We start from the raw sequence: 12,336 nt of genomic DNA on the forward strand, positions 1-12,336 counted from the left end.
AAGAACTAAGCATTAGGAAACATGAATATGTGTTTTTTTTCCCCAAATACACTAAACAATCAAAGATATGCATTTCTAAAGAATACCATTAAAGACAAACACAAGCATGTGAATGTGGCATGAACACACAGTCAAGTCTTATGAGGGTATCTGCTCTGAATGATTCACGTGTCCAGCAGTGACAAAGGCAGAGAGCATGGAGTATAATAACCAAGCTAGTAATTCAGGCCTGCAGCAGATCATTAGAAAGAAAGGATTTAGAAGGGCGGTTGCTGCTATAGCCAACACCTGCCATTTCCCAGCTGTCAGGAAGTCAACTCAACAACTACTCTACTGGCTGCTATCTGCAAGACATGGCCCCAAAGAAGAATGAGGCAGAAATAACAGCAGCAAAGGAGGATGTCAGTGTAACTGTAAGTGCTCTATTCTGGTTCTGTCCATAACTTTAACATTTATGTTTAGTCTACTTCCCAAAGCAGAAAACTTCTTTAGAAAAATCCAACCAATTCAAAGCAATTCATTGGTCTCTATTTTCTTTCTTCCTGATACAATCGCTATACTAACAATTTTATTTGGTGTCAACTGGTGATATTGGCAAAATGTGGGTCAAGTCGAGCAAAGAGAATTCTATAAAGAAGAGCCAAACGAAGCATCTGGGAATTGGGGTCTAAGGTAAAATGGGAGAAATGCTGAATACCACAATGGCTTCTTCTTCTGATCAGAATAATCATAGGACTTTTAATAGTCTAATCTAAATCACAGTTTAGTTGTCTTTTCGTATGCAAGGGTCAAGTCCCTTATATAAAATGGCTAGGCATCCACTGATATGGAGGACCACTTGGTACCCAGAAGGAAAAGAGCAGCAACCTGACAAGCAAGAAACAAAGAATCACACAACAACAACAAAAAATTTGGCAGCAAGGCTGTTCCAAGGGGTGAAATGGAGGGGTAGAGGATACTTGCTTTTACAAGGAACTTAACAGTGACTTCTAGAAACTATGTGAGGCAGAGCAATAAAAGCTGTAATCCAATATAACAATTAATAAATATTACTTGGATATATTTGGAAAACACAATTTTAATGTACATATTTTTAAAAGATGTGAAATTTTTACCTTATAATACTTTGATCCAGATTCGTTTTGAAACAGTGTAAGACATTTGCTGTCCAGTCTCCAATAATGCCTCTTTCTCTACAAACAGCACAAAACTGTAAGGTTCAAAAGTAATCATTCCTCCAAAGTGTCTGAACTCTCCATTCCCTCTTGTCTCTTAAGTTTGTACTGATACAAAATTCATGAGCTCCAAAATGTGAAAAATTAAAAAGATATACAGTGAAAAGTATACTTCCATCATCACTCCTATCTCACTCCCACCCTTACTCAAAGCAAACAATGTTATTAGGTTTTGGAGGTTTCAAGAATCTCATGCATGCACACACAAATACGTATGTATGACACATGCAAATATGTAATTTACCCATGGACTAAATTTCTAAAGGATGCTTTACTGAGTCAAAAGATAAATGCATATGTAATTTTTCTTGACAGTGTTAAGTTATTCCTCTATTTCTGGATCCAATTTATAGTCTCATCAGCAACATGAGTGTGCCTATTTACTCAAACCGTCACTAACACAGCATATTACTAACCCTTTTGAACCTGTGCTACACTGATAAATAAAAACTAGTATTTTTGTTAACATATTCTAAAATTTATTTATTTAATTGAAAGATAATTCCTTTACAGAATTTTGTTGTTTTCTGTCAAACCTCAACATGAATCAGCCACAGGTATACATATATCCCCTCCCTTCTGGACCTCCCTCCCATCTACCTTCCTATCCCACCCATCTAGGTTGATAAAGAGCCCCTGTTTGAGTTTCCTGAGACATAAAGCAAATTCCCATTGGCTATCTATTTTACATATGGTAATGTAAATTTCCATGTCACTCTCTCCATACATCTCACCCTCTCCTCCCCTCTCCCCATGTCCATAAGTCTGTTTCCATGTTTGTTTCTCCACTGCTGCCCTGCAAATAAATTCTTCAGCACCATTTTTCTAGATTCTGTGCATGTGTTCAGTTCAGTTGCTCAGTCGTGTCTGACTTTGTGATCCCATAGACTGAAGCACACCAGGCCTCCCTGTCCACCACCAACTCCCAGAACCTACTCAAACTCATGTCCATTCCATCGGCGATGCCATCCAACCATCTCATCTTCTGTCGTCCCCTTCTCCTCCTGCCTTCAATCTTTCCCAGCAACAGGGTCTTTTCCAATGAACTGGTTCTTGGCATCAGGTGGCCAAAGTATTGGAGTTTCAGCTTCAGCATCAGTCCCTCCAATGAATATTCAGGACTGATTTCCTTTAGGATGGACTGGTTGGATTTCCCTGCAGTCCAAGGGACTCTCAAGAGTCTTCTCCAAAACCACAGTTCAAAACCATCAATTCTTCGGTGCTCAGCTTTCTTTATAGTCCAACTCTCACATCCATACATGACTACTGGAAAAACCATCTCTTTAACTAGATGGACCTTTGTTGGCAAAGTAATGACAATGCTTTTTAATATGCTGTCTTGCTTGGTGATAGCTTTTCTTCCAAGGAGCAAGCGTCTTAATAGTATGGCTACAGTCACCATATGCAGTGATTTTGGAGCTCCCCAAAATAAGTCTCTCACTCTTCCCATTGTTTCCCCATCTATCTGCATGAAGTGATGGGACCGGATGCCATGATCTTCGTTTTCCGAATGTTGAGTTTTAAGCCTGCTTTTTCACTCTCCTCTTTCACATTCATCAAAAGGATCTTTAGTTTTTCACTTTCTGCCATGAGGGTGGTATCATCTGCATATCAGAGGTTATATATCTCCCAGCAATCGTGATTCCAGCTTGTGGTTCATCCAGTCCGGCATTTCGCATGATGTACTCTGCATATAAGTTAAATAAGCAGGGTGACAATACACAGCCTTTCCTGATTTGGAACCAGTCTGTTGTTCCATGTCTAGTTCTAACTGTTGCTTCTTGATCTGCATATGGATTTCTCAGGAGGCAGGTGAGGTGTTCTGGTATTCCCATCGTTTGAAGAATTTTCCACAGTTTGTTGTGATCCACACAGTCAAAGGATTTGGTGTAGTCAATAAAGCAGAAGTAGATGTTTTTCTGGAACGCTCTTGCTTTTTTGATGATCCAGTAGATGTTGGCAATTTGATCTCTGGTTCCTCTGCCTTTTCTAAATCCACTTTGAACACCTGAAAGTTCACGGTTCATGTATTGTTGAAGCCTGGCTTGGAGAATTTTGAGCATTACTTTGCTAGCATGTAACATGAGTGCAATTGTGTGGTAATTTGAACATTCTTTGGCATTGTCTTTCTTTGGGATTGGAATGAAAACTGACCTTTTCCAGTCCTGTGGCCACTGCTGAGTTTTACAGATTTGCTGGCATATTGAGTGCAGCACTTTCACAGCATCATCTTTTAGGATTTGAAACAGCTCAACTGGAATTCCATCACCTACACTAGCTTTGTTCATACTGATGCTTCCTTCCCAAGGCCCTCTTGACTTCATATTCCATGATGTCTGGCTCTAGGTGAGTGATCATACCATTGTGGTTACCTGGGTCACAAAGATCTTTTTTGTATAGTTCTTCTATGTATTCTTGCTGCCTCTTCTTAATATCTTCTGCTTCTGTTAGGTCCACACCATTTCTGTCCTTTATTGTGCTCATCTTTGCATGAAATGTTCCCTTGGTATCTCTAATTTTCTTCAAGAGATCGCTAATCTTTCCCATTCTATTGTTTTCCTCTATTTCTTTGCATTTATCACTGAGGAAGGCTTTCTCATCTCTCCTTGCTATTCTTTGGAACTCTGCATTCCAATGGGAATATCTTTCCTTTTCTCCATTGCCTTTAACTTCTCTTCTTTTCTCAGCTATTTGTAAGGCCTCATCAAACAACCATTTGGCTTTTTTGCATTTGTTTTTATTGGGGAAGCTCTTGATCACTGCCTCCTGTACAAAGTTATGAATCTCCGTCCATAGTTCTTCAGGCACTCTATCAGATCTAATCCCTTGACTCTGTCACTTCCACTGTATAATCATAAGGGATTTGATTTAGGTCATACATGAATGGTCTAGTGGTTTTCCCTACTTTGTTCAATTTAAGTCCGAATTTGGTAATATGGAGTTCATGATCTGAGCCACAGTCAGCTCCCGGTCTTGTTTTGGCTGACTGTATAGAGCTTCTCCATCTTTGGCTGCAAAGAACACAATCAATCTGATTTCAGCGTTGACCATCTGGTGATGTCCATGTGTAGAGTCTTCTCCTGTGTTGTTGGAAGAGGGTGTTTGCTGTGACCAATGTGTTCTCTTTGCAAACTCTGTTAGCCTTTGCCGTGCTTCATTCCGTACTCCAAGGCCAAATTTGCCTATTACTCCAGGTATCTCTTGACTCCCAACTTTTGCATTCCAGCCCCTTATAATGAAAATGACACCTTTTTTGGGTGTTAGTTCTAGAAGGTCTTGTAGGTCCTTCATTGAACTGTTCAACTTCAGCTTCTTCAGTGTTATTGGTCAGGGCACAGACTTGGATTACTGTGATTCTGAATGGTGCCTTGGAAATGAACAGAGATCATCCTGTCATTTTTGAGATTGCATCCAAGTACTGCATTTTGGACTCTGTTGTTGACTATGATGGCTACTCCATTTTTTCTAAGGGATTCATCCCCACAGTAGCAGATATAATGGTCATCTGAATTAAATTCACCCATTCCAGTCCATTTTAGGTCACTGATTCCTAAAATGTTGATGTTCACTCTTGCCATCTCCTGTTTGACCACTTCCAATTTGCCTTGATTCATGGACCTAACATACCAGGTTCGTATGCAATACTGCTCTCTACAGCATAGGACTTTACTTCCGTCACCCGTCACATCCACAACTGGGTGTTGCTTTTGCTCTCGCGGTGCACCTGGGAAACCGAGTGGCTGGGACCAAGGAGGTGATTAACACACACGGCCCGCCTGGGTCAGTGCGATCTCCAAGCAACTGTTTACCTGAGCTGTTCAGACCTGGGAAGGGCACAAAGCGCATGCCCGACCCACAGAGACTGAGCCAGAACTGTGTCTGAGTGTCTCCTGTGGAGGTACGGGTCAGCAGTGGCCTGCTGCAGGGGCTCTGGATGCACAGACCTCGGTATGGCATAAGGCCTCTTGGAGGAGGTCACCATTAACCCCACCATAGAACCACCAGAACTTATACAGGACTGAGGAAAGACTCTGGGAGGGCACAAACAAAACCTTGTGTGCACCAGGTCCCAGGAGAAAGGAGCAGTGACCCCACAAGAAACTGACCCAGACACGCCCATGAGTGTCCAGGAGGCCCCGGCAGAGGCATGGATTGGCAGTGGCCCGCTGCAGGGTCGGAAGCACTGAGTGCGGCAGTGCGTGCATCAGGCCTTTTCAAGAAGGTCGCCATTATCTTCACTACCTCCACCAGAGTTTGGCCTCAGGTTAAGCAGCAGGGAGGGAACACAGCCCTGCCCATCAACAGAAAATTGGATTAAAGATTTACTGAACATGGCCCAACCATCAAAACAAGACCCAGTTTTCCCCTCAGTCAGTCTCTCCCATCAGGAAGCTTCCATAAGCCTCTTATCCTTCTCCATCAGAGGGCAGACAGAATGAAAACCACAATCACAGAAAACTAAGCAATCTGATCACATGGACCACAGCCTTATCTAGCTCAACAAAACTATGAGCCATGCCATGCAGGGCCACCAATGACAGACGGGTCATGGCAGAGAGTTCTGACAAAACGTGGTCCACTGGAGAAAGGAATGGCAAACCACTTCAGTATTCTTGCCCTGAGAGCCCCATGAACAGTATGAATAGGCAAAAATGTATGACAAAAAGGTATAAACTCCCCAGGTTGGTAGGTTCCCAGTATGCTACTGGAGAAGAGTGGAGAAACATGCATTAGTACATGATATTTATCTTTCTCTTTCTGACTTACTTCCCTCTGTATAGGTTCTAGGTTCTAGGTTCATCCACCTCATTAGAACTGACTCAAATGTGTTCCTTCTTATGAGTGAGTCATATTCCATTGTGTATATGTACCACAACTTCTTCATCCATTAATCAGTTGATGGACATCTAGGTTGCTTCCATGTTCTAGCTACTGTAAATAGTGCTGTAATGAACAATGGGATACATGTGTCTCTTTTAATTTCAGAGTGTATTTAGAAGTGGGATTGCTGGGTCATATGGTGGTTTTATTCCTAGTTTTTTTTAACAAATCTCCATACTGTCTTCCATAGTGGCTGTATCAATTTATATTCCCATCTAAGTGCAAGAGCGTTCCCTTTTCTCCACACCCTCTCCAGCATTTTTTGTAGACATTTTGATGATGGCCATTCTGACTGGTGTGGGGTGACAGCTCATAGTTGTTTTGACTTGCATTTCTCTAATAATGAGTGATGTTGAGCATTTTTTCATGTGTGTTAGTCATCTGTATGTCTTCTTTGCAGAAATGTCTGTTTAGGTCTTTTTCCCACCTTTTTTTTTTTCCCCCCTGCTTTTTGATTGGGTTGTTTCTTTTTCTGGTACTGAGTTGTATGCAATGCTTGTATATTCTGGAAATTAATCCTTTGTCAGTTGTTTCATTTGCTATTATTTTCTTCCACCCTGAGGGTTGTCTTTTCACCTTGCTTATAGTTCCCTTTGCTGTGCAAAAGCTTTGAAGTTTAATCAGGTCCCACTTGTTTACTTTTGTTTTTATTTCCATTACTTCAGGAGGTGAGCCATAGAGGATCTTGCTTTGATTTATGTCATTGAGTGTTCTGCCTATGTTTTCCTCTAAGAGTTTTACAGTTTCTGGTCTCACATTTAGGTCTTTAATCCATTTCGAGTTTTTATCTTTTAAATTTTTTTTTAAAGTTTTTATCTTTTTAATCTTCGGGTATGGTGTTAGGAAGTGTTCTAATTTCATTCTTTTACATGTAGCTGTCCAGTTTTCCCAGCACCATTTATTGAAGAGGCTGTCTTTGCCCCATTGTATATTTTTGCCACCTTTGTCAGAATTAAGGCACCCACAGGTACATGGGTTTATTTCTGGGCTTTCTACCTTCTCCCATTGGTCTGTATTTCTGTTTTGTCCCAGTACCACACTGCCGTGATGACTGCAGCTTTGTGGTGAACTCTGAGTCAGGAAGGCTGACTCCTCCAGCTCCATTCTTTCTCAGGACTGCTCTGGCTATGCAGCTAGTATACTATTTGGCTAGTATTTTCATAACATTTTAAATTGTAATTTTTTTATTAAAAATGAGATCAAGATCTTATGTTTAAGAGTGATCTGCATTTCCTTGTCTGAGACCTATCCAGATTCATTGCCTATTTTTCTATTGTGTTCTGTGTTGGAAAAAAATTTTTTCCAGTTTGTCATTTGTCTTTGTTTCTGTTCTTTGCCATAAAGCATTGTTTTTTTTTAAACATGTGTCTATATAACTATTTTTTTAAATTAACACTTTACTTTTTTGGAACAGTTTAAGGTTCATCACAAATTAAGGGGAAGGGGCAGAGATTTCCCATATATACTTCCTGTCCCTAGGCATGCATAATCCCAGACCCCATCAACACCCTTATCAGAGTGGTACAATGGTTACAACTGATGAATCTACACTTGACACATCATGATCATAAAAGTCCATAGGTTATATAATATGGCTCATTCTTGGTGCTGTACATTCTATGTGTCTGGACAAATGCATAATGACAAGTACCTATCATTATGGTATTACATAGAGTATTTTCACTGCCCTAAAAATTCTGTGTTCTACCTGTTCATTCCTACTTGTCCCCACCCAGTACCCTCCAGTTCTGCCTTTTCTAGAATATCATATAGTTGGAATCATACAGTATGTAATCTTCTTACATTCGTTTCTTTCACTTAGCAATATACACTTAAGATTGCTCCAAGTCTTTTCATGGCTTGATAGCTTATTGCTTTTTAGTGCCGAATAACATTCCATTGTCTTCAGAACAGTTTATTTACCCATTTACCTACTGAAGGAGATCCATTATTTCTAGGTTTTTGGCAACTATGAATAAACCTATTATAAATATCTGTTTGCAGGTTTCCATGTGAATGTAAGTTTTTATCTCCTTTGGGTAAACAGCAAGGAGTATGACTGCTAGATCATTTGGTAAAAAGCATTTTAGTTTTGCATGAAACTACTAAACTGTCTTCAAATGTTGGCAATACCATTTTGCATTCCTACCAGCAATCAAAGAAAGTTTCTGTTGCTCTACATCTTGTCAGAATTTGGTGTTCTCAATGTTTATGATTTTGGCTATTAGAATAGCAGCAGATGAGCAGCGGTGTCCCACTGTTTAATTTGCATTTGCCTGATGACGCATCATTTCATATGCTTATCTGCCATCTAGGTATCTTCTCTGGCAAGGTCTTCAGCACATTGTTTAATCAGGTTTTTAAGTTTTTTTACTGTTGAATTAAATTCTTTGTATACTTTGAAGAAGAGTCTTTTACAGATATCTTTTTTGCATATATTTCTTCCAAGTCTGTGGCTTGTCATCTCAATCTTTTAACACTGTCTTTTGCAGAGCAGAAGTTTGTGAAGTGAAGTGAGAGTCGCTTAGTTGTGTTAGACTCTTTCTGACTCCATGGACTGTAGCCCACAAGGCTCCTCTGTCCATGGGATTCTCCAGGCAAGAATATTCGAGTGGATTGCCGTTCCCTTTTACAGGATATCTTCCTGACCCACGGATTGAACCTGGGTCTCCTTCATTGCAGGCAGATTCTTAACCATCTGAGGCACCAGGGAGTATCAATTCTTTCTGAGATTGTGCATTTGGTGGTGTATCATCAGACTTGCTTTGAATCTCTACTGTTCTACCAATTTATAAAAAATAGTACATTACATATTTCACCTTTTAAATATTCCTTACATCCTAAATAAAAAGATGGTTCCAGTGTACTATGATGTCTTAATATGTCTCATTGTCATTTTGACTTAAAAAACGCACAAAGTAAAGCACATAACAGTTTCACTGCCATAATACAATGCCTGTGGCTACTGACCAGGGTGTCCCTGCTGGTGTAATGGACCATCCACCCTTCCTTCACCATGGTGCTGCTCTTCCTCTTTGTGTGCTTGATGGACTGGACGACCCTCATCAGCGGAATGTTATTGCTTGTTGATGGACTAAAAAATATTTTAAATTTATGACAAATATTTATAATGTTAACTTAAAAGATTATCAATACAGTAAACTGATCAAACCCTTTCAAAGATGATTAAACTAAAATTCCCCAAAATATCTTAGGAAGACAAACAATGGCTTCAGAAGAAAAAGATAAATTAATCCTGTTATGATGATACATAGTTAATTTATAAAAGACAAAGATAATACTGTTAGGGGAAGCACACTGACAAACTGTCCACCTTGGCCAGGCTCTCAAGTAACCATTTGCATGAGTTATTTTACAACAGGAGGTTCCAGTAAGGAACACAGAATAAGCACTACCAACCAGAAGAGTTAGGGAAAGGTCAAAAGGAGACACTGTGTGTCCGCCCACTTCCCAGAATCCCTCTCGCTAGCATCCATCTTGGCTGAGCGATGCGTGTGCCAACAGGAAGGACTCTGAGTCAGAATGATTGGCCAATGACAACCCGGAAATTAATCCCATCACAATAAAACCAGAGACTGCGAGCCACGTGGCAGAGCAGTTCTCCTGGGTTCCCTCACCCTCCTGCTCTCCACCCGGGTGCCCTTTCCCAGTTTAAAATCTCTTGCTTTGTCAGCATGTGTCTCCTCGGACAATTCATTTCCGAGTGCTGGACAAGAGCCCGCTCTTGGGGCCCTGGAGGGGGGCCCCCTCTTCCTACAACAATACTGTAAGTCATCATTATTTGTCATCAATATTTCTGAAGGGCCACAAGACATAAGAAAGCAATGAAGAGCAGAAAGAATCCTCTCTGGTTGGCAAATCTGGAGCCTGAGAGAAGGTCTCATTTGGGATTGCTGCCAAAAATCGTACCCTAGATAACATGACAAATTAATAAATTCATAACAAGACAAAATTCAAATATCAAATTCCATTATTCATGTTGTCAGCAACATTTACTAACAGAAGATACTGAAAGAAAAATGATTTACAGGTATTAAGAAAGTAAAAATAATAATGAAATGAGTCAGATCAGGTAATACTGAAACATAGGTCAGAAACAGTGGAGCTGGAGAGATAAGAGCACCTTGGCATAAGTGTGTGAAAAATACACTGCTTTTCAATTGAGTCTCAAACAGTTAAATACTTGCTCTTAAAACTGTGAAGTATCCATGATTAGGAAACCAGCTTAGTTCTCTTAAGTCTTTAATTTGGGCAAACATTTAGTTAATAATGATAATGATAATAATAGCTATAATTCAATGATAAGACAAACTGAATAAATGACTCAGCCATGTGAGACTGACAAATGACCCATTTTCTCTAAATACCTATTTGCTGCCAATGAAAAACAAAACCTGCTTGAAATGTTAACAGTGTATCACAAAGTAGTGTATCTTATAGGCTGTATCTAAAAAAACTGAATTTCTATAAATATAGGAGGATATATAAGTCTCATAATCCAGGAGCATTTTTACAAAGTGCTAACAGATGAACTGCAATATGAAAACTGCCCCCAAATTCATCACCATCATCTCTGTGCAGCATTCTCAGGTATAATTCTTACTGAGGTTTGCAACATTAGCTAACATGCCTGTGTGAAGAAACTTGTTGCTTTACCTGACAGTCCAATGCTGGCACTTTGTGAAAGACTGATACACAGCTAGGTATCATTATCTAGACTGTATTTAAATAAAGCATTTTTCTTTTTAAGAAAACAGGATTCTCATACCTTCCCATCTTGAGTGGACAGCAAGAGGAATATAATTTATTTTGGAAAAATACTGTGGTACATGTAAAAGCATTAGCCACAATTTAACTGATTTTAAATTACATTTTTGGGGGGGGGATGAATTGGGAGATTGGGATTGACAAGCATATAGTACTGTATATGAAAGAGATAACTAATGAGAACCTACTGTAGAGCACAAGGAACTCTACTCAATGCTCTGTGGTGATCTAAACGAGAAGGAAATCTAAAAAATAGGGGATCTATGTGTATGTATAATTGATTAACTTTGCTATACAGCAGAAACTAACACCATTGTAAAGCAACTATACTTCAAGAAAAAAAATTACATTTTTAGGTTCCACTTAAAGAGATATGATTTGTTCTTTTTTAATAGAACTCCTGGACTGACCTTGCATTTGGAAATAGCTTGCAGTCCATACCCATGCATTACCTGATTGTTTTAACAGCTTCTTCGTCTCTTTCCACATCAAGATCAGATGGATCCAAGAAAAACATTTTATCTTCTGGGGGAGATGGTTCTTCCGTGTCATCCAAACCCCGACTACCATCACTGTTCATGTCACTACTGTCAACATCCATTGGTATATCTGTATCTGTTCCCAAAGTAGATGGTTCTGGCAAAGTTTTAAATGAATTCAGAATTTTACATTAATGGAATATCAATACACCTAAATAGAGACAGTATATCAAATGTGAAAACAAGTTTTAAAATTCTTAAATGAAATTACAGAAAAATATTTTTATATTCAAGATAAAGAAATATTCCTTAGGATGACAGAAGTGTAAAAACCATAAGGCAGAAAATTAATTTGATTGCATCAAAATTTTAAATTTTGATAATGACAAGATACTAGAAGCAAAGTAAAAGGTTAGCCACTATATTATAGACCTGGCCAGCTGATTTTCCACAAGTGTCTAAGACAATACAAGGAAAAAAGAACATTCTGTTCAGTATACGGTCATAGGACAAATGGGTATTTATATGCAAAAAAGGAAATTGGAAGTTCTCCTTAAATCAATTACAAAAATTAACTTAAAGTGGATCACAGACCTAAATATAAGAGTTTAATCTTATAAAACTCTTAAAAGAAAGCATAGGTGTAAACTTTGGGATCGTGAGTTAGGCAAAGCCTTCTTAGATATACCACCGAAAACCTAAATGACAAGAAAAAAACAAATAAATTGGACTTCATCAAAATTTAAAACTTCTCTGCTAAAAATGACACCTTAAAGAAAGTGAAAAGGCAGAGCACAGAATGGTAGAAAGTATCTGCAAATCATGTATCAAATAAGTGACTTCTATCCAGAATATTTAAAGAATTCTTACAACTCAATAATAAAAAGATAAATAAATAACCTAGTTAAATGGGCAAAGGACCAGAAGAGATATCGCTCTGAAGCAGATGTAAA

At 39.0% G+C, this 12,336-nt stretch overlaps 1 protein-coding gene across 2 annotated transcripts in view; it reads right to left on the bottom strand.

Annotated features, from left to right (window-relative positions):
• PRKD3 (protein kinase D3) overlaps positions 1-12,336 on the bottom strand; it is an 86,016-nt gene that overhangs the window by 19,719 nt on the left and 53,961 nt on the right. For both annotated transcript variants that reach the window (XM_043468328.1, XM_043468329.1), the window contains exons 8-10: positions 11,357-11,540; positions 9,087-9,210; positions 1,116-1,193 (exon numbers count right to left, since the gene is read on the bottom strand). In XM_043468328.1, coding sequence (XP_043324263.1) covers positions 1,116-1,193; positions 9,087-9,210; positions 11,357-11,540 — 386 coding nt within the window. The remainder of the gene's footprint in view (positions 1-1,115; positions 1,194-9,086; positions 9,211-11,356; positions 11,541-12,336) is intronic.

This window comes from Cervus canadensis, chromosome 5 (genome assembly GCF_019320065.1).
Source record: "Cervus canadensis isolate Bull #8, Minnesota chromosome 5, ASM1932006v1, whole genome shotgun sequence".
Taxonomy (NCBI): Eukaryota; Metazoa; Chordata; class Mammalia; order Artiodactyla; family Cervidae; genus Cervus; species Cervus canadensis.